The sequence below is a fragment of the Drosophila biarmipes genome, chromosome 2R (genome assembly GCF_025231255.1).
Source record: "Drosophila biarmipes strain raj3 chromosome 2R, RU_DBia_V1.1, whole genome shotgun sequence".
NCBI classification, from domain to species: Eukaryota; Metazoa; Arthropoda; class Insecta; order Diptera; family Drosophilidae; genus Drosophila; species Drosophila biarmipes.
Window position 1 is genome coordinate 16,552,997 of NC_066615.1, and position 22,744 is coordinate 16,575,740.

General features: G+C 42.2%; 5 protein-coding genes across 7 annotated transcripts; 3 read left to right on the forward strand and 2 right to left on the reverse strand.

Annotated features, from left to right (window-relative positions):
- Positions 1-34: 34 nt before the first annotated feature.
- LOC108036352 (pyruvate carboxylase, mitochondrial) lies at positions 35-11,634 on the reverse strand. Of its 2 annotated transcripts, XM_017112425.3 has the most exons (9): positions 11,549-11,634; positions 10,586-10,794; positions 10,411-10,500; positions 5,673-5,799; positions 4,097-5,606; positions 3,143-3,190; positions 1,915-2,572; positions 823-1,852; positions 35-759 (listed from the first exon to the last, which is right to left on the reverse strand). In XM_017112425.3, the coding sequence occupies exons 4-9, from the start codon at positions 5,769-5,771 to the stop codon at positions 511-513; spliced, it is 3,594 nt and encodes a 1,197-aa protein (XP_016967914.1). In that variant the 5' UTR covers positions 5,772-5,799; positions 10,411-10,500; positions 10,586-10,794; positions 11,549-11,634; the 3' UTR covers positions 35-510. The 2 variants fall into 2 exon arrangements, with proteins under 2 accessions (XP_016967914.1, XP_016967916.1); XM_017112427.3 differs by lacking the exons at positions 3,143-3,190; positions 11,549-11,634 and having other exon boundaries at positions 10,586-10,787.
- A 2,106-nt stretch (positions 11,635-13,740) lies between these two features.
- On the forward strand, positions 13,741-14,706 carry LOC108036356 (UPF0598 protein CG30010). The gene is made up of 2 exons (XM_017112432.3): positions 13,741-14,113; positions 14,168-14,706. The coding sequence occupies exons 1-2, from the start codon at positions 13,967-13,969 to the stop codon at positions 14,666-14,668; spliced, it is 648 nt and encodes a 215-aa protein (XP_016967921.1). The 5' UTR covers positions 13,741-13,966; the 3' UTR covers positions 14,669-14,706.
- Positions 14,664-16,869, reverse strand: LOC108036355 (protein crossbronx). 2 transcript variants are annotated; one of them, XM_044092449.2, is made up of 4 exons: positions 16,736-16,869; positions 15,443-15,507; positions 15,280-15,383; positions 14,664-15,224 (listed from the first exon to the last, which is right to left on the reverse strand). In XM_044092449.2, exons 2-4 carry the CDS (start codon positions 15,501-15,503, stop codon positions 14,745-14,747), a joined length of 645 nt encoding a protein of 214 aa, XP_043948384.1. In that variant the 5' UTR covers positions 15,504-15,507; positions 16,736-16,869; the 3' UTR covers positions 14,664-14,744. The 2 variants fall into 2 exon arrangements, with proteins under 2 accessions (XP_043948384.1, XP_016967920.1); XM_017112431.2 differs by lacking the exon at positions 16,736-16,869 and adding an exon at positions 15,579-15,754.
- On the forward strand, positions 15,799-16,854 carry LOC108036354 (alpha N-terminal protein methyltransferase 1). The gene has a single exon (XM_017112430.3). It carries the CDS (start codon positions 15,870-15,872, stop codon positions 16,695-16,697), a length of 828 nt encoding a protein of 275 aa, XP_016967919.1. The 5' UTR covers positions 15,799-15,869; the 3' UTR covers positions 16,698-16,854.
- Positions 16,870-17,885: 1,016 nt separating the features above from the next.
- Positions 17,886-18,715, forward strand: LOC108036311 (uncharacterized). Its single transcript, XM_050888027.1, has 3 exons — positions 17,886-18,096; positions 18,157-18,324; positions 18,379-18,715. Exons 1-3 carry the CDS (start codon positions 17,902-17,904, stop codon positions 18,547-18,549), a joined length of 534 nt encoding a protein of 177 aa, XP_050743984.1. The 5' UTR covers positions 17,886-17,901; the 3' UTR covers positions 18,550-18,715.
- Positions 18,716-22,744: the final 4,029 nt, after the last annotated feature.

Consider the following 22,744-nt stretch of genomic DNA (forward strand, 5'->3'; position numbering starts at 1 on the left):
CTTAGGTTTTTTTTGTCAAACAAAACAGAGTGGATATTTTTTGTATAACGTTTATTAGACAATAGTTTATATAACATGTATAACCACTTACGTACTTACGGGAGGAGGGGAATCTCGACACAGGTGTTGGCGAATTTAAAATTTCAAAATCGTACAAATTTGATTCATATGACTCGGGGGGCGGAAGGCTCTATGATAACTTTACAAATATACTCGGGCACGCACATATACAATCCGTTCCCAATCCCATCAATTTTGGCAGGGTAAGCTAAAACTTTATATCAATTAGGGTTGGTCGAATTATCCTGGAAATACAGAAATATATCTGACAGCAGTTCGGTCCTTCAGCATCATATCAAAGTAGACACAGGCGATGGGACAGTTTATGATCAATTGAACCGACAGAATCCCTAAGATTATCACTGTTTTGACTTAATTTACATTGGGTGTGCGGTGGCAGCTTGACAATGAACATTACGACCCGGGGGCACATGTTCCGGGGCTTCGACTCTATTCGATAATCATGATGAGGTCCTCGCCCTCGAGCTTCGTTCCGTTGGCGATCTCCAGCTTCTTCACAACTCCAGCCAGTGGCGACTGCACCACCATCTCCATCTTCATGGCCGAGAGCACCACCAGGGGCTGACCCTTCTCGACTTTGTCGCCGACCTGCACGCGGATATCGATGACGGTTCCGGGCATGGGGGCGCCCACCTCGCTCTTGTTCGACTTGTTGGCCTTGGGATGGACATGGATCTCCTGCGGAAAAGAGAAAATAGGGATGAGTTACTGTGCTTGCCGAAATGCTTAGGCTGAACCCACCTTGACGGCTTCCTTGTCCAGGATGTGGACCGCACGCAGCTGTCCGTTCAACTCGAAGAAGACCTCGCGGATGCCGTTGGGCTTGAGATCGGCGGACACGGCCAAAGCCTTCACGCTCAGGGTCTTGCCGCGCTCCAGCGGCACATCGAACTCTTCGCCCACATTGGGTCCAGTGAGGAAGATGCGCGTGTCCAGCTTGTCGACGGGCCCGTACTTTTCGCGGAAGTGGAGGTATTCGTTCGTCACCTGCGGATAAAGGGCGGCCGACATGACGTCCCTGTTGGTGATGCAGGAGTGAGATTCCTTCAGTTCCTTCTTCAGCTTGTCGAAGTCCAAGTCCTCCAGTTCGGCACCCGGACGACCCTCAATGCGAGGCATGTCCTTGAGGACGCGCGAGCGCAGTGGCTCGGGGAATCCACCGTGGGGGATGCCAATAGAGCCTTGCAGGTACTCCACCACCGACTTGGGGAACGACAGCTCCTCGGCGCGCTCCAGCACTTGGTCGGCGGTCAGGTTGTTCTGCACCATAAACTGGGCCAGATCGCCCACCACCTTCGACGAGGGCGTCACCTTGATGATGTCGCCCAGCAAAAGGTTGGCCTCCCGGTAGGCCTTCTTCACGTCCTCGAAGAAATCGCCCAGGCCCAGGGAGAAGGCCTGGAACTGCAGGTTGGTGTACTGTCCGCCGGGAATCTCGTTCAGGTAGACATCGGCGTTGCCCGACCGCATCGTCGTCGTGCATTCGAAGGGGGCGTACAGAGTACGGGTCTGCTCCCAGTAGGCGGAGTACTCGGACACCGTGCGCAGGTCCACGTTGGTATCCAGCGGTGTGCCCTGCAGGGAGGCCACCACGGCGCCCATGCTCGGCTGGGAGGTCATGCCGCTCATCGAATCGACTGCCACGTCCACCACATCAGCTCCGGCCTGGGCACAGGCCAGCATGGAGGCCACTCCCGCTCCGGAGGTGTCGTGGGTGTGGATGTGGATCGGGATGTCGGGGTGCTTGTCCCGGATGGCGGTGATGAGTAGCCTGCCGACGGAGGGTATGTTATAGTAAGCACAGAAAGCAAAAGAAATCTCGCCCAGACTCACCTGGCAGCTTCCGGCTTGAGCAGACCCGCCATGTCCTTGATGCAGAGCACGTGCGTGCCCGCCTTGACCAGCTCATCGGCCAGGTTGGTGTAGTATTTCAGGTCGTACTTGGTGCGCTTGGGATCGCTGACGTCGCCGGTGTAGGAGATGGCCGCCTCCACCACGCCGCCCGCCTTGCCCGCAGCATCCATGCCGAGGATCAGGTTGGGAAGGTAATTGAGCGAGTCGAACACCCGGAAGATGTCCATGCCGGTCTGGACGGCCAGCTCGCAGAACTTGTAAACCACGTTGTCCGGATAGCTGGTGTAGCCGACGGCGTTGGCTCCGCGCAGCAGCATCTGGAAGGGAATGTTCGGGATGCGCTTGCGCATCTCCTCCAGCCGCTCCCACGGGCACTCGTGCAGGAAGCGCAGCGCCACGTCGAAGGTGGCTCCGCCCCAGTTCTCCAGCGAGTACAGGTTGTTGAACTTGTGCGACACGAAGGGGGAGATCTTCAGCAGATCGTGCGAGCGGACGCGGGTGGCCAGCAGCGACTGGTGGGCATCGCGGAAGGTGGTGTCCATGAGCAGCAGCTCCTTGCGGCTGCGCACCTCCTTGGCGAAGGCCTCGGGACCTCCGCAAACCAAAACCTCGCGCAGACCCTTCGGCGGTTCCGTAACTATATGAAGTAAATACGTTAGTACATACCTTAAATTTATAAGATATAGTCCCGCATTCACAGGTTTTTTTTAAAACTCGGGATTATATCTTTGAGAACAGGACATTTACGAGTTATGTCAGAAACATATATGGTATTATTAATAATTTAACATAACCCCAAAAACAGCAACTCATTAAGCTGAACATCGAAAGCTGGTAAAACCAAGAACTGCATTAATATTAAATTAAAATATAAAATGTATAAAAAAGTGCGTTAAATGAAATTAGCTTTATACCAAAAATATACGACAAACCTTATCTAAAAAACACCAAGGCACATAAATGTATTTTGTATAATTCGAAGTCAGCTTGACTCCAGTTTTTAGTTTTGTATAAGAGTGGTTTAGATTTATAAAAGAGTACAGTTGTGTCCCTATACTTTTAGTTTGGATTTTTTTATAGAGCTAGGGACACCTTGAAATACCTTTTCGACATAAACAGTGTGATGAGGGTGGGAATGTACAAATGTCCTGTGAGGAAATGGGGATTTCTTCCCTTTTTCAGTTCCGGGATAAAAGAGTAAACGTACCTTTGGCCTCGCCACGTTCTTCCCGTGCTAGTGCTTCCGGGGACAGATCTATGTAGGATTCGTTGAGTATGATTTCGATCATGGGAACGTGTCGCGTATGAACGGGGCGGTGTGGGCGTGGTCGTGTTGTGCAATTTTGAATCGTTGTTGTTTGTGTGTGATATTGGTTTGTAGTTTTGCAATAGCCGATTTCATTGCGATTGCGGTTTCGATTCGGTATTGGTTGATTAATAACAGATGCAACAAAAATTGATAGTTGAAAGAGTAAAAACATAAAGGTTCGATTAAAGCATATCAGAAAAGCAAGAACGTTTCACAGGAGATGCGGAAAGAAAAAACATCCACAAACATGCCTTTTCATTGATTTAAGTTTCGAAATAAGAGCTTCGATTGATCTATTAGATTCGTTAGTAGATCAATTGAATAGATTTAGTAGCTGAAGGGATTTTTACACGAAGCTTATCTATCTGATCGACTTTTCAAAGATATGTTATGTCTAGTAATTATTAATAACAAAAATATTTGAAATATTTAAAAAAAAATTAAATTCTGAAATTATCTAATGATTAAAATATATTCTAAAATTATATAAAGATTAAAAAAATGTAATACAAAAAATTTAATTTGGATAAATTCAAGATGTAACGATAGGTAATGTTATAAGATCATAATTCTGTGTACCGATTTCTATAATTACATTTAAAAATTCAAAAAATTAATGCATAATTTACAAAAAATGACTATCATCATTATAAGAAAACATTTTCCTTTGACTGATGTTTTAATAAAGAAAACAAAAGCTTCGTGCAGGGACCCCTTTCTCCGAAAATCTAGAAAGCTTAAACATTCGGAAAGCAGCAACTGCCGTGAGATAGCCACACAAGCAAGCGTGAACCCGAAAAGCACATGCCATAGATCTGCGGATCTTCCATAGGGATTAGGCGGAAAACTCACCCAGCGGAACTTCGGGAACGTGGGGCGAGACGATGGCGGGTTTCAGGGTGGTGGCCAGCGGCGTCTGAGGTCCGTTAACCAGCACTTCACCCATGTAGTTGAGCAGCTTCTGGGCACGATTCAGCGTGGGCTTGAACTTGAACAGCTGCGGGTGCTCGTCGATGAAGTAGGTGTCGAGGACGCCGTGCAGGAACTTCTGGTTCTCCAGCACGTTCAGCAGGAAGGGGATGTTGGTCTTGACACCGCGGATGCGGAACTCCCGCAGGGCACGGTTCATCTTGGAGGCGGAGCTCTGCAGATCGCTGGCGTGCGAGATCACCTTGACCAGCAAGGAGTCATAGTACGGCGAAATGATGGCTCCGGCATAGGCGGACGCACTGTCCAGCCGAATGCCCATGCCCTCGCCTGAGCGGAAGACCTCCAGGCGACCGGTGTTGGGCTGGAAGTCGTTGGCCGGATCCTCGGTGGTCACACGACACTGGATGGCATAGCCGCGGGGCACGATCTTGTCCTGCGTGTATCCCAGCTCGGGCAGGGTCATGCCCTCGGCAACGCGAATCTGTGACTGCACCAGATCGATGCCCGTGATCTCCTCGGTCACTGTGTGCTCCACCTGCAGGCGGGCGTTCACCTCGATGAAGTAGAAGTTGCCGGACTCGTCGCACAGGAACTCCACGGTTCCGGCGTTTTCGTATCCCACATGGCGGGCCAAACGAACGGCCGCTTCCGTCATCTTGTCCCGGATCTCGACAGGCAGACGCGGCGCCGGCGCGATCTCCACCACCTTCTGGTGGCGACGCTGCACGGAGCAGTCGCGTTCGTACAGGTGCACCACATTTCCAGCCTTGTCTCCCAGCAGTTGGACTTCGATGTGACGTGGTCGCTCGATGAACTTCTCGATGAACATGGCCCCATTGCCAAAGGCGGCCTTCGCCTCGGAACTTGCTCGCTGGAAGCTCTCCTCCACATCCTCCATTTTGCGTACGACACGCATGCCACGTCCGCCACCACCATAGGCGGCCTTAAAGATTACGGGCAGGCCGTGCTTCTTGCAGAACTCGACTGCCTCCTCCTTGGTAGTCACTGGACCATCCGTACCGGGCACAATGGGCACGCCAGCCTCAATGGCCGCCACTCGGGCCGCCACCTTGTCACCCATCTTCTGGACGACATCGGGCGAGGGACCAATGAAGCGCAGTCCTGCATCGATTACCGCCTGGGCAAAGTCACTGCGCTCGGACAGGAATCCGTAGCCAGGATGCACGGCATCCACGTCGTTCTCCTTGCACACCCGGATCAGCTCTGGAATGTTGAGGTAGGCCTCTACGGGAGGCAGACCCTTGCCCACGATGTACGACTCGTCGGCCTTTTGCCGGTGCATGTGCATCTTGTCCTGCTCCGAGTAGACGGCCACCGATTTGATGCCCAGCTCCGTGCAGGCACGGAACACTCGGATGGCGATCTCGCCGCGGTTGGCCACCAGCACCGAACGGATGGGCTTGTACTCCACCTGGAAAAGGATAAGAATGGGGATTGCATTTAGAGACAGATTATTGGGGAGCCTGTTGAAACCCACCTTGCTGGAATAGCCATTCTTGAACAGTAAGTTGAGCCTGACGCGGGGCTGCGTCTTGCGCAGCGTCCTGTAAGCGGACTGTGCGGCCGGAATGAACATGCTGATCCCGCCTAGGACTCGAATTTATCTAAAAAAGAAATAGTTACCATTTAGTTTTGGGGGATAAGTATTAAAAATCAATATTGAGTGTTTAAGGCAACGCTTTGATTAAAACTATATGATTAACAGGTTTTTTTTTGATGTATTTACATATTTTGGTAGAGCTTTAAACCAATAAATATACATTTTTAATGGCAGAACTTAGGTTTATTTAATGGGTTTGATGGAGGAAATATACTGTCCGCTCTGCTTTAGAATCGAGAGATTGCATTTAACGCTTCAATTATCTGTTAATTTCAAAAGCTCGATTGCCAAATGCCTTAAGGTTATCGACATTACTTTCGAAAAAACAAACAAGCGGCGCTGGAAGGTCTCGTTTTTAAAAAGTTGATGCAATTGGAAATCTATAACAAAGCGAGTAGTACCGACTTCTAAACCCTTTCAAATAAATGGTAATAAGATTAGGTGTCTAAGTTAATACAATATAACATTTCGGTCTGAAAATCTGAGATATCGTTTTTTGAAAAACACTCAATTAGAGTCCTGACTTTCGGTTGCTAATATTTTGAACGCATCTGTTTACATGTTTAATCTTCGGCTCAAAGTCCATCAATTGTTTGCTGTTCTGGTATTATTCCATATAAATAGCAATCTGTCTGCTCATTAATACGAGTTGACTCACGTGATCAAAATGCAAAGCGGGTTTTAACAAATGCACGACAAACTTGTTGAATTATAAGGCAGCTTGTTCTGTATTTTCGAGAGGGTGGACATTAAAAAACCCCTTATTGAAACGTTATTTTTGATGTGATTGGTATGATAAAAGGGTTAGTAATAGGTTAACAAATATTGACAACTGCCGAGGTAGCAAATAGTCTAGCACGTTTTCGCACTTGAAGTTTTAATAATGAGGTTTGGCGGGTCTAACTGTTTGTATCAACGAGGTTCGGGAAATAACAGATGTGTTAGCTCATAAATAAAATCGTTATTAATAGTATACATTCCTCTTATTTATTTTTCGTTTTACTCAACTGGGGTTTCTAGTTATTTCTTACACATAAACAATAAAGATGTATTACTCTTTATAGTAAACATTTAACTTATTTTTCGTTTGAGTCAAATTAATTTCCTAGCTTGAGCAAGTCTTTTTCAAACCTAATTGTTATATTTTGGAATTACCAAATACATTTCTGCTTCACTGAGTTTTCCATATTGTTCTAAGCTTTTACTTTATCTTCATACGTACATATTTAACGACTCAATTAGCAACCATAAAATAAGCACATACTAAATTATTACAGCTGCATTAGAACGCAAAAGCACCGACTAAGATAATGTACAACAAACATTTAAAGATACCCTCTTAAAGGGTATCGCCTCACATGCCATTAAATATTTTATTTATTTTTCTGTCTGTTAACTTTTAGCTTGTTTTGCTCATTATCAGCGATTCAAATGGGGTTTGTAGCCCCCGTCGACGATGAGACAGATCGGTGGGCAGGTAAGTGGTGCAAGGGTGCGTCAGAGACCGGCTCTACCGACCAGACAGGTCGAGTTCTCTTTAGCATTTCAGAACCCCGACCCAAATCGCGTTCAAATGGCCGACATAGAGAGTACCCTCTATCGAGTTCTGCTTTCTGGGGGCTCGTCTGCGTCTGCGACAAACCTGTCGACCAATTTTACTATCTCTCAAACCACTTGAAGTGCACTTCAGCTGGAACGAGTTGGGGAGAACTGGCCAGGTGACCGAACGACCTGGGATCCGAACTCAAGGGGTTCGTTCGGGACCTTGAATCAGCCTCTGCGCTAATCGGTCCGATAGCCGCCTTCCGATGGGGTTCAACGATTAACTCTGTTTTTGGCCAACACATTGACTTGTTTACCATTCGTAGTTGCAATTAAATGGGTGTTTTCGCATCCGCACGTGAAGTGCAAGCTGGAAGTGGGGCTAGTGGGGTTCCTGGGGCCACGTAGATAATCGAGAACCAATGTTGACACATGTATTGGATGTGTGACACAGGTGCAGATAATGAGCGCACGATAAGCCCGCTTTATTAACACATCGGAGGTCCGGCATTAGTAAATATTATCATTCCCGGTGGGAGTGCACACTTCTACGGAACTCCTGGGGGCCCCCATGTTCGGAACCCATAAATAGTGGCAATGTGATGGAAATCTTCGGTTTGATCAACTCTAATTAAATTCCCCCTGTTAACATCAATTTTGTTTGCTAATTTGATTAATTCGCACTGCATTTGCTCACGATTATGTTATTTATTACTAGATACAATCAACTTGCACAAAGCCCACACGGTTAGTGGCCAGATAAGCCCAATGTCACCCCAAAGAACGGAAGAAGCACTCGACTGCCAGACTTTAAGAATGCCATAAATGCTAAAAAGATAACTAAAGGTGGAGTACAAACTTCATTCCCTGGTCCCTTATACTCGTAGTTTTGAAATATGTTTTGTAACATTATCATTAAACCGCCCGACTCGAACATATGGAATAGTTTTGCGCTCATCAGATTGAGACAGTCGCGGATTTGGGTCAGTTGTCATATTAGTTTCCTTATCTAAGTGGGGCTTTACAAAAACATCGGACAAAAAGTTATCGATAAAACAAAAAGTACAGTCGCTTCTTGAAAGCAAGATTCTGGACCAAGTCAGTTATCGATAAAAAACCAAAAGTATTAAAGAGATATTCATCGACTTTAAAGAGTTATTAAAAGTTTTCACACTTTTATCTCCATAATAACTTGAAACGTGCGAGTCAAATCTTATCTCAGGCGCAAGCGGAAATAATAATCGGAAGCTTTTTCTTATCGCTTGCCTCTGAAATTAAAAGGACTTGCCATAAATAATTTGAATACCGATCTGCGATAAAAATATATATCTCCTTACTTTCCAATTAGAATTTAAGCTTCTCAAAGAACTGGATTACTGGTTGCCTTTCGAAAATTAAAGCGCATTAGCATCCGAATAAACCGAATGAATGCATGTCTAACAAATTGTTTAGCATGTTGTGAAAATAACACGTATTTTCGCATGCAAATCAGAGTATATTTCAGGTATTTCTGGGATAACTCTGGCGCAGGTAAATTTCGTGCCGTGTTTCTGGCAATATTTACAGACGATCAATTATCCTGCTGCTCCGCCTTGTTGACTGGGTGCGTCCCAGAGTTTCCTGCGAGGAAAGTGGGCGCAGTCCAGTCCAATCTCAAGAAATTTCACGGAAACATTGTTGACACGGCAGAGCAAAGCCCTAACCGAAAAGCGACCCCAAGACCCGATTCTGTTTGCCCATCCAAGCGAGCGATTATGTAATAATAACATGATAATCAAACTAACTACATCGGGCAGCAGTAATAGTGGAACGCCGCAGCTACTCGAACGAATTTTGCTTTTGTTCAACAACTTTTGACCAGAGAAATGTGCGTGCCTCTGATTTTTTGCTCTACAAACGTATGATCTTGAACGACGAGCTGCTAAGGTCAAAGTCGCTTTTGAATGTGGGTCGTACATTGATTTTTTCGCCACAAAGGTGACAGCTTTGGGGAAATGGGGAGTTTATAATAATATCTGCAACCTTTATTATTCCCTAATGATTCAGTAAATATACATATTTGATTGAGAGTCATGCTGAAGTATTTCGCTTCCAGATGCTGAGTTATATAATCGCGTATGACGTGTTGACAGAGTCATTTAGTAATGACAGAGGAACAGCTTTTTCCTCGTTTTGGAAATTTTAGTAAGTATTTAGTAAAAGCCGTACAATACGTAGCAAGCAGGCAATATAACTTTCATAACTGAAGTGTTCCCAAATGGAAGTCTTTTCAGTTTTTACTCTATATTTTTTTAAATTTTTTTTGTATTGTAATAAAAATAATTATTTTATTTACTATCAAAAAAAGACAGAGCCACATGCAATCGTTCGAAAACTTTAATATTCCCTGGGGCTCCACGTCTAGAGACTAGACCTTATCACGCCGAACGAATAGCTGATAGAGGCGAAACTTTGACATTGACTAGTCCGGGTCCAGCTCTCCGCGTACGTACTTTACGGCCTGTCGTACACGACAAATCAAACGCAATCAAACAAATCATACTGTTCCATCAACTGGTTAAATTTCGGTTCAACCAGATCACTTTCGTAGAACCCACATTAACTGCCACCGCGCTGCACATGCGAGCTAATTTCAAAATTATGCACTGTACAAATAGTTTATGGATCTATGTTTGCCTGGCGGTGCGACAAACACGTTTCTCCCAAAGGCGAAACCATAAGAAGGTCATAAATATTGGGCGGAAAAAGTAGGATGAGTCCGAAAATAAAACAGCCACATTTCCCTCTCTGGGATGGTGCGTATCGCACGGGTGTGTGTATGGTGGGAATGGTCTATGGGCAATGCCTATGGGGCATGGGGCATGGGGTATGGAATAGAATAAAATGTAATTAACACATGTCTGCCAGAGAGTGACGAAGGCAAATTACAATGCTTGGAGGAAGGAGGGCACGCGAAAGGGTCCCATAGAACCGAGTGGAAAAAGAATTGAGCAAAAATTATGCAATTAATTTCCTATGCACTTGATCGATAGACGAACTCGAATTAGCCAGGGTCCACTGAACCGCCACTTACTTTGTAGAAGAAGAGGTTCTGAAGGAGCGCCCTGCGCCTGTCCTCGAGGTCCTGGCGCTTCCGAAATGTGGGTAATCCCTCGCTCCAGCACTATAAAACAATGGCAAACGAGTCGTGAGTCAACGTGGGTTCTTGGGCTTATACTCGTATATCGAGCTTGTGCGGCAGCACATACAAATTCACGGTTCCTATATGTGCGGCTTTGTCAACTGGTCGGCCTCTTTTTATTTGGGCTTTGCTCTGGGTTTGGTAGGTAGAACAGCACGAATTCGCAAACGGTTGCTGCACTCTGACTCTCCGTCTTTCTGCCCAGGAACTCGCGAACCGTTCACTTCAAAGCTGTCCGTCGGACTGGCCGGGCACGAAAAAACTCGAAAGTTTCGACTAGTTCCGTGGAGAGTGGTGGGGTTACGAGCGTTCTCGCCAACGCTCCCGCTCCCAATCTCTGCCGCTGCTCTCGCAGTTTCGAGGCCTGCGCGTGCTCGTACTCCCTACCGGCAATGATTTGTTCTCAACTAAGCTGGGTGGAACGTCCCGACCCCCAGGTACCCCTTACATACGGAAGCAATTAAGAAATGGGCTCAAATTCCTATAAAATAGGAATTATAATTTTTTTAAACTGTATAGGGTTTTTTAGGTTTTTTGTACAACAAAAAGTCAGCATCCCAAATTTGATGTACCGAACTCTTATAGCTCCCGAGTTCTAATAATGTACCCAACCAAACCCCCATAATAATATTGTTATTATCGCTGAATTCGCAACAGGTATCATCTCTACGGATTATAGATCTCTATTTCAGGACCCTAATCTTTAAAATCTTTAATTCGTATGGTTAGCGACCCTTTTTTGTATCTACCTTCTAGGATCACAAAGTCTTTTTTCCGTTTGTCACATGTCTTATACGAGTCTAGCATACCCCTTAATTACCCGGTAAAGAGACTGAAACAGCATCGAACTTTGTCCTAGCGGCAAAGCTGTTTTTGTCGCCGTATGCCGGTCGCGCAAGAGAACTTTCTATTGACATGGGCCGACTGTCGAGAGGCGGAGAGATAGGGTGGTGGGGTCGTAGGGCGAGCGGGAGAGCGACAGCTGTTCGCTGAAACCCCGAAAGACACAGGTCCCAAAATTCCGAATTACTTCATCCAGGATAACTTCAAATTTGGATTGACAAAAAGAGGCCAAAAAATAAGGCAAGCACTTATAATTTAGAAACACTGTCTGTAGAATTATTATATCCAAAAGCCTACTGGGAAACGATAAATAGAAAAATTATCCAAGTTATCTAACACGGTTTTTTAATATTATAATTTTTGGTTACCTCATCATTGGAGTTCGCAAGACTCTGTTCATCAATTATAGAGGACCAGAAGTCACTAAAATGGCTTGCTGCCTCCAAGAATTCGGCGAGTTTTTGATACTATATAAAATATATAGGTACATCATAAATTGTTAGAACTCAAGATAAAATACAAAAAATAAACATATAGTAGGTGTACCCTGACGACAATGGAAATCCTTCGTTGGAGAATACTATACATGATTGCTAGGTACGTAAAAGGCGAACCACATCCCCTGATATGGATCTATTATGCTTGTGGAAACTTTCAGAACATAATGAGCTTTTTGTTGTTGTTTCGGGAAGGGAATTCAAATGCTCTGGCCATTTGGATCGGACGCGTGGAGCTTATTATATTAACAGCCGGTGTGTCTACATGTACCGGGACTGGGACTCGTTGGCAGATTCGGAAGAATCGTATGACTTCCACTGGCTCTGAAGATTTGGCGCTGATTTGAGCGAGTAAGAGCGGGCAGAGAGGACTCCCCCACTCTCTGTTATCGCCGGTAACAGCTGAATTTATTGGGATCTCTCGCTCTTCAAGCACATCTTCGAGCCATATATATGGTTGTATATAGGTAGACATGCGTATATCGGAGGTTTTGAGATTTTTATTTTTATATTGCGGCACGCGCGATAGTGGCAATAACGCGCCTGAGGAGTCTTATCACCAGACCAGACAGAAAGAGGGGCCAACAATAATGACGTTGCGTATGAGCGACGGCAGATACAACAGCCAGATAATGTCCAAATGAGGGAGTGTTACCTGCGAACAGAGAAATGTGTTAGAACGGCCTATATGTTTGCTTAAATTATGTATAGATATATTGCTAGAGACAGCTTTTTTAGAAATAAAAGTATTCAATATAGTTTTAAAGATCTTTCTCCATAAGAAATAAACGATTTGCTGACCAGTTTAGAAGAAACTTTGAACTCTCGAGCAACAGCCAGAAATATACAAACAAATACGGAATCACTAGGCTACAGTTCAAAGATTATATTAAAGAAATCTAGCATCTTGGTTTACCACCACCTCAATGAAAAGATTCCACACACTTGTGCGCGATTATAATGTACTGGCGTTGAGATAGGAAGGGCCACGCCTCCGTCTGAATGGAAATCTTCTATAAGCTATCAAGCCGATGGTGCAAAAATAGCCAGTCATTGCTAATTACTGGACAGACCATATCTTATCAGCTCCGAAGGCGGGGAATTAAACTAAGTGCACTGCCCAAACGGGGATTTCTGTCACTTTAAGTGCCTTGAAATGGATAATGTTGTTTTTAGTTCACATTCAGAGAAGAGTATTTATGAGTCGTTTTACGAGCATCATCAAGAGCTAAAAGATAGTGACAGTATCACACACGTGCCGCTTATTTTGGTACGTTGATTTCCTCATGCACGTAGTGATAAGGCTTGAGTTTGATTTAGCTTTTTCCGATTTGTGGTTTCAACAGGCCAATGCATCAGTTGGCCAAGGCTGTGTACTCCTGGCAATACTTTAAAAAGTCTAAGGCATAACAAAATACCTATTCTCTCTGATACCCCCTACATTGATAGCCAGAAACAAATTTAATTAATTTTCGAAGAAGTATTTTATCAAAGTCCAAAGTATGTTTGGGTTTTGAGTAATATGTTGATATGATATGATATATTCAGAAAAAATGTGAAGTGAAGAATTGATCGGAAAAACTTCCGGTTATCTATCTTTTACTCTATACTGCAGACAACATTAATAAAGACTGGCTTTAATATTAGGGCTTTAATATAATGGATAACACATCATAATAGGAATAACGAACTAAATATATTGTTTTTGAAAAACCGTTGATTTTCACAAGTGACAGTGAAGCTTATCGCCAAAAAGCTTAGCATACTTTTCGGTTTACGATTTTGTAATAAACTATCGCTATGTTGTATGTAGGCAATCGAGAGCTTTCATCTTTTTTAAGGTTTCAAATGACAGCCACCTAATTTTTTTCAAACCACTTTTTTATACCTTTTTTAATATTATTTCATAACTTGTCATTATTTTTTTAAAAATGACAGACTAGAAAAATGCCTTACAAACAAAGTTTCAGACTCTGATCATGTATTATACGACATAAGCAATATTAAATGCGTCGTATAGGTGGTGTACGACAATCATATATGTTGTAAACAAAAGTCAGCTGTTTTTCGTAGCTTATTTGCAAACGCAGTTCTCAGGCTGAATAACAATGTTTATACTAAGTACCAGGTCGATAATAAAGCCGAAAAACTTTGCTTTTTCAAGCCAGTTCTATCGTAGTTTGCAATACAATCAGGGTCAATCTCCGGAGCCAAAAATACGCGAATACTTCTACTACATTGATCATGAGGGAATGGTGAGTCTCAAACTATAAACCCCTTTTCCTGATCCATCAAGGCATCTTTTGCAGCTCTTTCTCGACGATGCCAAAATGAAAAACTTTACCAGCTGCTTCAAAGAGAAAGATTTCCTGAGGTTCTTTTTCAGTCGCCTGCGACTGAACAAAACGAATAGATATGAAAAAGAATTTCCGTACATTTCCCTCTGTGGACGCGAAAGGAATTTCATACGGTGCGACGACACGCCTCTGGTGTTCACTGAGCAGCTAAGGAAGGACGACAAGGAGGTGCTCAGCTATGCGCACTCGGGACAGGTCCTAACCCTGCCTTATGAACCGCACAAGCTCTACATGGATCCCCGAAACGGAAGGGTCTATCATCCAGCGACACCACAGGTGGGCGGAATAGGACTTGTCCGTTCCAAACTGGCCATAGAACTCAGTCAGCACTTCGAGTTCCCCACTGGAGAAGCTTCCCCCACACATTTTCGATGGAACGGAGAGCGATTGAAGCTACAGAACGAGTGGGTTAGCGATACTCAGCGATTTCCCATGAACGAGGAGTGTATATAATCGAGTAACTTTAATGGATTAAAATTGAGACAACGTTAGTACTTCGTAGTTAACTTACAGAGGTGGAAAATTGCTTTTACTCAATGCTGAGGGGCTTGAACTCGCCCTCCTTCACCCAGGAGAGGCCAGTGGCGTGGCCCCCATTCGCCTGTTGCGAAGAGGGCTCCGTCTGTTTGCTCCTTCCAGCTTTAATGCGATCCAGAACAGGTCCGTGTACGTCCGGTTGAAATTTCTCGAATACTATGTAGTGCGGATCCTCGGTGGGGGGAGTGTCGTAGATGTGCTCCTTGCTTTCCTTGATGTTTTCCTGGACGCGGGCCGCAAACTCTTCCTTGTTGGCCGTAAGCAGCTCTGCAGCCTCGCTGTTCTTCAGTTTGTCCACTTCAATGCCCCGGATACTGTCTACGGGATCGGAGAATATGGCCTGCAGGTACTTCAAAAGCTGCCACAGGTGATCTTCGCCACATCGCCACTCCGGGAAGGCGTGACTCACGTCCAAAGTGTGGGTGTAGGGGCACACATGGGGATGCAGCACATCCTGCTGGAATATTATGGTCTTCGGGGAGGTATTTTGAGTATTAGAGACTTGTTTTAGCCAGGACTTTACTTACGGGAAGACTTTTATCGTCAGGAAAACGGTCGGGCAGTAAAATCGAGAAGCGAAAGACACTTTCCGCATAGAAGCCCTGGCGTCCGAAGAAGACCCCGAACCATTCTAAGGAAAGCAGAAAATTAACCTAGGAGTCCATATGAGGCTTATGTAGGTACACTTACGCAGGGAATTAGCATAGCTGGGTATCACATATATGCCACCTATCTTCTCCGACTCGATCATTTTGCTAGAAACAAAAAAATAAGAAAGTTTGCTAGTTTGTTTGCTACCCATTTGTAAAACACCAGGAAAGCTCACTATTCAGCAAGGATTTTGTACTCCTGCTGGATGGTGGCGATGAGCAGCTTGTCATCCTTCTTATTCGCGTCCAAATCGAGGGTCATTTTAGCCCAACAACAAATAAATTAAACACAAAACTCTTAAAATAAACAAAACTGTGTGTTGCTGTTTCTTCAAACAGCTGATGCAGCAGAGTTGCCACCTTGTTCTTTCCCCAATTGGACTTGCTTTGTTTTGCAGCCCTGGTATTTGACTAAAAACAAAACAAAGCATGCGGATGCAGAGGAGGCCTTCAGAATCCGGACAAAAATGACTACTACTCTAGAAGCCCAGCTTTCGGACAAGCTGCAGATGATGGACGACAAGGACACTACTCAGGAGCCGGAAAAGCAGAAGAAGACCAGCAGTGCACCCATTAGTTCCGATGGCACACAGCCGTTGCCGCCTCCCACTGTGAGTGCCACCAAGACCGCTGGTCCGGAGCCCGAGTTCTACGACAAGGCGCAGAAGTACTGGTCCGAGGTGCCGGCCACCGTCAACGGGATGCTCGGCGGGCTGGGCTACATCAGCGCCATCGATATACAGGGATCCAATGTGTTTCTGCGCGAAATCCGCGTGCCCGGCAACAGGTTGGCCCTGGACTGTGGCGCCGGAATCGGTCGGGTGACCCGAAATCTTCTGATCCCTCGCTTTAACTGTGTGGATCTGGTCGAGCAGGATCCCGCGTTTGCGGAGAAGGCGCGGGAATACTGCACCACTGGCGACCTGGCGCCCGAAAAGGTGGGCCAAATCTACAACGTGGGACTGCAGAGATTCACGCCCACGCAGCAGTACGACCTCATCTGGAGCCAGTGGGTGCTGGGCCACCTCACGGACCGCGATCTGGTAGCCTTCTTCAGGCGCATCAAGCTGGGACTGGCGCCCGGAGCCTACTTTTGCCTTAAGGAGAACGTAAGCAGCTCCAAGAAGACGTTGGAGGACAAGGAGGACTCATCGGTCACCAGGCCACTGGAGAGCTACGAACGCTTCCTAAAGGAAGCCGGATTCCGCATCGTGCGCAAGGTCAAGCAACACAACTTCCCCAAAGGACTCTTTCCGGTCTACATGATCGCCTGCAAGCCCGTCTCCAAGGAATAGGTTTAGCGTTTAGTTAGTTTTAGCATTGACGTACGAACCATTATACTACAGTTATCCTTAAAGCAAATTCAATGTCACATTACTAGCTAGTCATTTAAAATTAAACGTTCTGAACAATAAACAAACAAGCTTAGAAGAGCTTTTAAACGTTCCCTAATTGGTGCATTTGTATAGAGGCTTTAGTATCGTCAAGAACTATTCGCAAAATACCCTGTTGTGTGAATTTGTAGGTGGGAATATGTAAAAGTTACTAAATTATTATGTTGAAAGTTAGGAAAACAAAAAATAAAAACCCGGTCACACAAAAGCATCGATTGTCGAAAATAAAATCGATGCATCGACTAGAATCGAGCTCGACTGGAAACCAAGACAGATTGTGTATTTCCCAATCCCGCTTAGTGCTTATCTCAAGTTCGAGTGATTGTTTTGAAATACTAAAATCTGCTTATGCTACAAAACAGTGTTACTTGTAAAATTATTATAAACAAATAAAAAAACCATAAGTGCAACCAAGATAATTGCATTTCATTTTGTTTATAAAAAGTGACCTCCTAAAAATACCGTGTACAATGAAAGCGGAAGAAGGTACCTTCTACACTTCATACTAACAAATTAAATTTGTCGTGGTTTGTATAGCGACTATGTATGTGGTCTGGTGATCATATAAATCATGTCTAAACGACAGATTTAGCGGTGTGGGTTTTCGCAAATCTACAAAAGTTCTATGGCACCGACAATTGAAATTATGTTTCAACGAGAACTTTCAGTGACCTCTGTTTTATTCCCCTGATAAGCCCCTAATAAGTGCGCTTGCCGTGGGTACAGATAGACCTGGAATATTCACCAATCCCGCATATCAGGAAATAATAACTTTGCACATATCTTACCATCCCATGTATGTATAATGCAAGCGGACAACCAACCAATTTTACTTTTTTTAATATTCAAAAAAACGTGTATAAGTTAATATGTTGCTTTGTTTGTTGGCCTTTTAAAGTTCAAGATTTATTAGGGAACAATTGTTTGGCATTTATAAAAGTATTGTCTTTTTTGGTAATTTAATGCTTCACTTGACAAAAAATTCAGCAGTTTGATTATAAGGTTCAGTTAAGTGAATCCGTCGACTATCTGATAGTATAACAATATGATATAATCGCCGTACGGTTTCCGTGCAGGTTCAGTTCTATTTCGACCCCCAGGAGCCATGCTGGCAGTTCTGATCTTTGGACTTGTGGTTCTCTCAACCTTGCAGGTTGAGTCCAAGTTCAAGAGTCTGCACTGTACTAATTACGACAAGTCCTACGGTGAAATATTGCTATGCAAAATCAAGGCCATCAACCGGTACAGGAACTCTATAAGTATTCAATTCAGGCAGTATAAAACGGTTAACAATATCCATGTTAGTGAAACCTCAGGACCCTTCCTATTTTATATAATCCGAAAAATTTGTAAACTACAGATGCGCTTGGAGCTCTTTAAGCGAGCCAACGGCTGGCGCCCTTTTCTCTACAATATTTCCTTTAACCTGTGTGACTTTCTTTCTAAGAGAAACAATATGATCGTAGCACTTGGTTACGAATATCTCAAACCCTATATCCCAGTAACGAACTATACGTGCCCGTTTAAGGTATATTACCCCCACCTCCACGTACCATATTTAAAGTAACTCCTTACATTTCAGAAAAATCATTTAATAAAGTGTACGGACCTGGAGTTCGATATCGAAAAGTTCCGACTTCGTTTCCCCATAGAAACAGGTGAATATGCTCTTCAATTGAGTTTTATCGTCAAGAGGAAAGTCACTTTGACCCTAAACGGATCAGTGGAATACTACAATTACAGGGAGCACTAAAAAATGTTCCCAGGAAACAGCTATAGTATTTATTTATAATTTTTGGTAGATGGTTAATAAGCGGAAGTAATTAAAGTTGTGGGCACTTTATTTGTTAAAACTGTTATACTTATAAATGTTCTTATATTTTATAGCATAGCCCTAGCAAAATTTTGTTTCACTAATAACAACCGAAAATTCATTCGTAAAATAAATTAAAACTTATATATTTCTTTAATAAATGTAAAATTGTACGTATTTAAACTTAAAGGAAAAGTCTGTTAAAAAGCTTTTAGCGTTGCCACGTTTTGCAAAGCAGCTGCTTAAGCTTTGGCGGAATTCCAAGAAATTTCAATGAGATTAAGCCACATAGATTAAAAAGACAAAACAGTTTAGAATCTCATCTCGCCATTCCGAGTCGTAGTCCAGCTAAATAATTGAAAAACACATACAACTTGGAAAAACAAATCATGAAGGATCATCCTTATAAGGAATATATCAGCGCTGGACATACTTATAAAACAGCCACTGTATTTTCAAAAACCAAGAAATTTTCGAAAACTGATGAAAATTTTGATTTGGAGCATTTCCTAGCATTTTAAAGGCCCAGCGGTAAGTCATCAAACATTTGCAAAGTGCCCTTCAGAATGTAATCTACATTTCGATCAACTGTACAATATATAAAGTCCCCTTTAACGATTCAAGTTGAATAAAATAACAAAAGATGGATATTTGGGGATTATTTTTATAAGTGTTCAAAAACAACAAGGTAAGTACATACCTTAGTGCTTTTATTATTCTGCTATACGAGAAAATATGAGCATTTTCCAAAAAGAACAGAAAATATGTATGAAAGTTAGCGGAAGACCATAATTTTTAAGCATTAATTATTTATAATATAATAATTTTTCACTAAAAGTGACTCATAGCAGTTCACATTTTCAAACCAATTTCCTTATCTCGCTTAATGCGAGAGCTTTACGAAATTTCTATATTTTATTTTATGAATGAATTTTTACGTTATTCCCCCAGCTGTGGTAAGCTTTGAAAAATAAGAAGATTTTATGACAATATAAACATACTTCTCCAAAGCTCTATAAATTCTAATTCCAAGCTAATCTTTGAGCCAAAAGATGATGAAAACAATGAATAACAATGTCGTTCAAATTGGAGTCGGCGGAAAATAAATTACGATAAAATAAAACTGCTAAAAAAGTCGAAAATTCAAAAAGACTTTGTGAAAAAGAAATATTTGGAAAGACTGACGTTAAAAAGCTTGCAAAATGCTGTGTGAAAAGTATGCTACAAAAATGTATTTTTGTGAAGAAGGTTTAGAACCAAATTCATCAGCAGAAGAACACACAAAATACGAATAGCACAACGCAAGAATTTTAGATCGAATTGTAATGGCGCCTTGCTCTTAAAAACCAGTGATAAAGAATAATATCTCACTATTACCAAAAGTAAAATCAACTATATAACTACCAACGAATGATGATAGAACAAGTTGAAAGTTGAGTTGACTAACGATAACGTCTGTGGTCAAAGGATATATATTGTATTGACTATATATAAACAGTATATTTTTCTGTTTGGTTGTCGGATCAACTAGGTGGTCGTTGGAGAATGGAGCTCAATTTGAAGATCTGAAGACGCAAAAACTCCGATGGTAGATGAGTAACAGTTCCTGGTTGTTCTGAGACTGATTTCGCTGAACGAACCTAATGCTATTTATAGGTCAAAAAGTGCTTAGGCTAACAAAATCGGAAGTGGAAATGAAATATAAAATATTTCTCATAACTCGCAATGGGTCAAAAGTGCCGATGCATTGGTATTCAATGTTTTTGCTCTAGAAACGAAATTGTGATGACGGCAACTTTTGCTGCATCGGCAGGTCGCTGATATTCAGGCATACTGACGGTCTTTTTACCTAAATATATTGGCAGCAGGGTATCTTATATATATGATCCATTGTTCTATTAGAATGTCACATTCCAAATTAATAATGCGCGTCCTTGCACCTTAACAACCAGAATGGATCATGGATTTCAGATCTAAACAGATCTGAATCAAAGACAAACAAATGCAAAATCCCTAAAAGCAGGCAATAAAACACCGGATTTTGGGTATCATCTATTATAAGAAGATTAACTGAAGACCCCGGAATCCATCTCTGCGAATGCTTATTTTATTTCAGCGCGAAACAAAGCCTCTTATCAAACATGAGATTGCCTAATCACAACAAATTAAAGTTGGCAAAATTCCATCTTGAAGATATATTAAATATGCTATTAAATGGTTAATTTCTTTCTTTAAGGTCACGATTAAGTCCATTATTTTTGCATCAAGGAAAGACTGTAATTGATTTGGTAATCAGAGTACTCTTAATTCTAGTTGTGCACAAAAGTTGATCATTTCTGAGGGCAGCAAAAGTCGTTCATATACCCTTGCAAAGGGTGTTTTAATTATTCTGAAATAATGAATAAGAATAGTAAGTTCTGTATGTTCAAACAATCGAAGTTAGCACAGTCAAGGAAGGTTACTGATCTCTTATATAAATACTTGATGTTTTTGAATAAATTTAATCTAATGAAACACATTTTAAAGTTTGTCAATATTAGACGTCATTTGACTATTGTGATTACCTTTCAGAAATCGACGATTATTTATACATGCATGGTATTTAAATTTGGTGTATAAAATTCGGCTCCAGAAATTAAAAGCCTGTTTAGCGTCAGAAATAAAGAACAATTTCGCAGATAAGGAGGTTGACGGCGATTTAGTCAAAATTAAATTCTTAAAATTTCTGTATTATTTAAAGAATAATCATTTGAAAGGTTAAAAGGGCTCAAAAATATTTATATATATAAAATCCTGATTTCATGCGACGGTTGTTCCACAGAAGTAAAAGATGAATGGAACTTATTGGGCAGTATGTTAAACGAAGTGCAAGGGTTTGCACTGATTTATTCTATTTCAATACAGTATTTCGAAAAAAATGTTTTAAAATCTGAGCCCCCAAAATATGCTTAATCATTTTCCGCTAGCCAATCAGTGTCAACTTGAAAAAGGGAAAAAGTGATGTATCTCAGTTTCTGGTCGAGTAAAGACTGTTTTTTGTTTCACTCGTGTTACGTACCCCACGTTACTAGATCAGAAACAGATGAAATATCACTGCTTATAGGTAAACGGCCATTGCTAACTAGGATGCATTCCCTAAAGAATTCGCGTTTATTTTATTTCTGATCATTCTGTTGTATTCCCCTAACCATTTTTTAGGAAGTTATCAATTCTTAAGCAAAGATATGACACCGCGACCTTTTCATATTATATGGACAACAAAGTAGATTTCAAAATTGGATTGGTTTGCTTACTTTATACCGTTTTATTTTATACTAGAAAAGTCAGTACAAGTATAATGTGAAAAGCTACTTTTGCCACTTTATTGATAAGAAGTGTCTCAAATGAAAGTACAGCAAACAGAAATGATCAGTATCTGAGCGAGACACCTTGAACGAATAAACCCTTCAAGAGAGACTTTCGATTCCGTTTTTCAAAAAGTCCTAAGGTAACTGAAATTTTTTTAACATCTAGTAAATGATCGTTGATTTTAAATACACAATACAAATTAAATGTTTTCCCATCATGCTGAACATTGACCTATCAAATTTAGCTATGTTTAAAAAGCAATGAGAGTCTTATTACACTGACAAAAACAAAAGTTCAAAATTCTAACTATTTAGTTTGGTTTGGCTTACGGTAAGTGTAAAACAACTTTTCCAATTCCAAAAAAAGAATGGTCTTGAAACAAATAATGTTACTTTTAAACCTTTAGTTTTGAAATTTAACGATGTTTAGTAAAAAATAGTTACCAAATTCTGTTTTTACCTCAGTGAACCTTTTTAAAATAAATTAAAATGTGTCTGTGAATTTGAAAATACGATGAAGATAGCAAATTCATACGTACATAGCAAGCGCGCCATTGGTTGCCTAATTGTACTGATAACTGAACAAATTTGTTAAATTTTATGGGTTTTTTGCTTTTTAAAAAATAATTTACAAACAATAAATGAAAGGTAATCAAAATGTAATACGATAATACTGACGCAGAATATTACATTTTATTTTGTATTAATTAAAGACATAAGTTCCTTGTGTGCCCCTAAACCACAATGCTCTTCGGAGTAGACATATCATAGAAGAAATTATATTATTC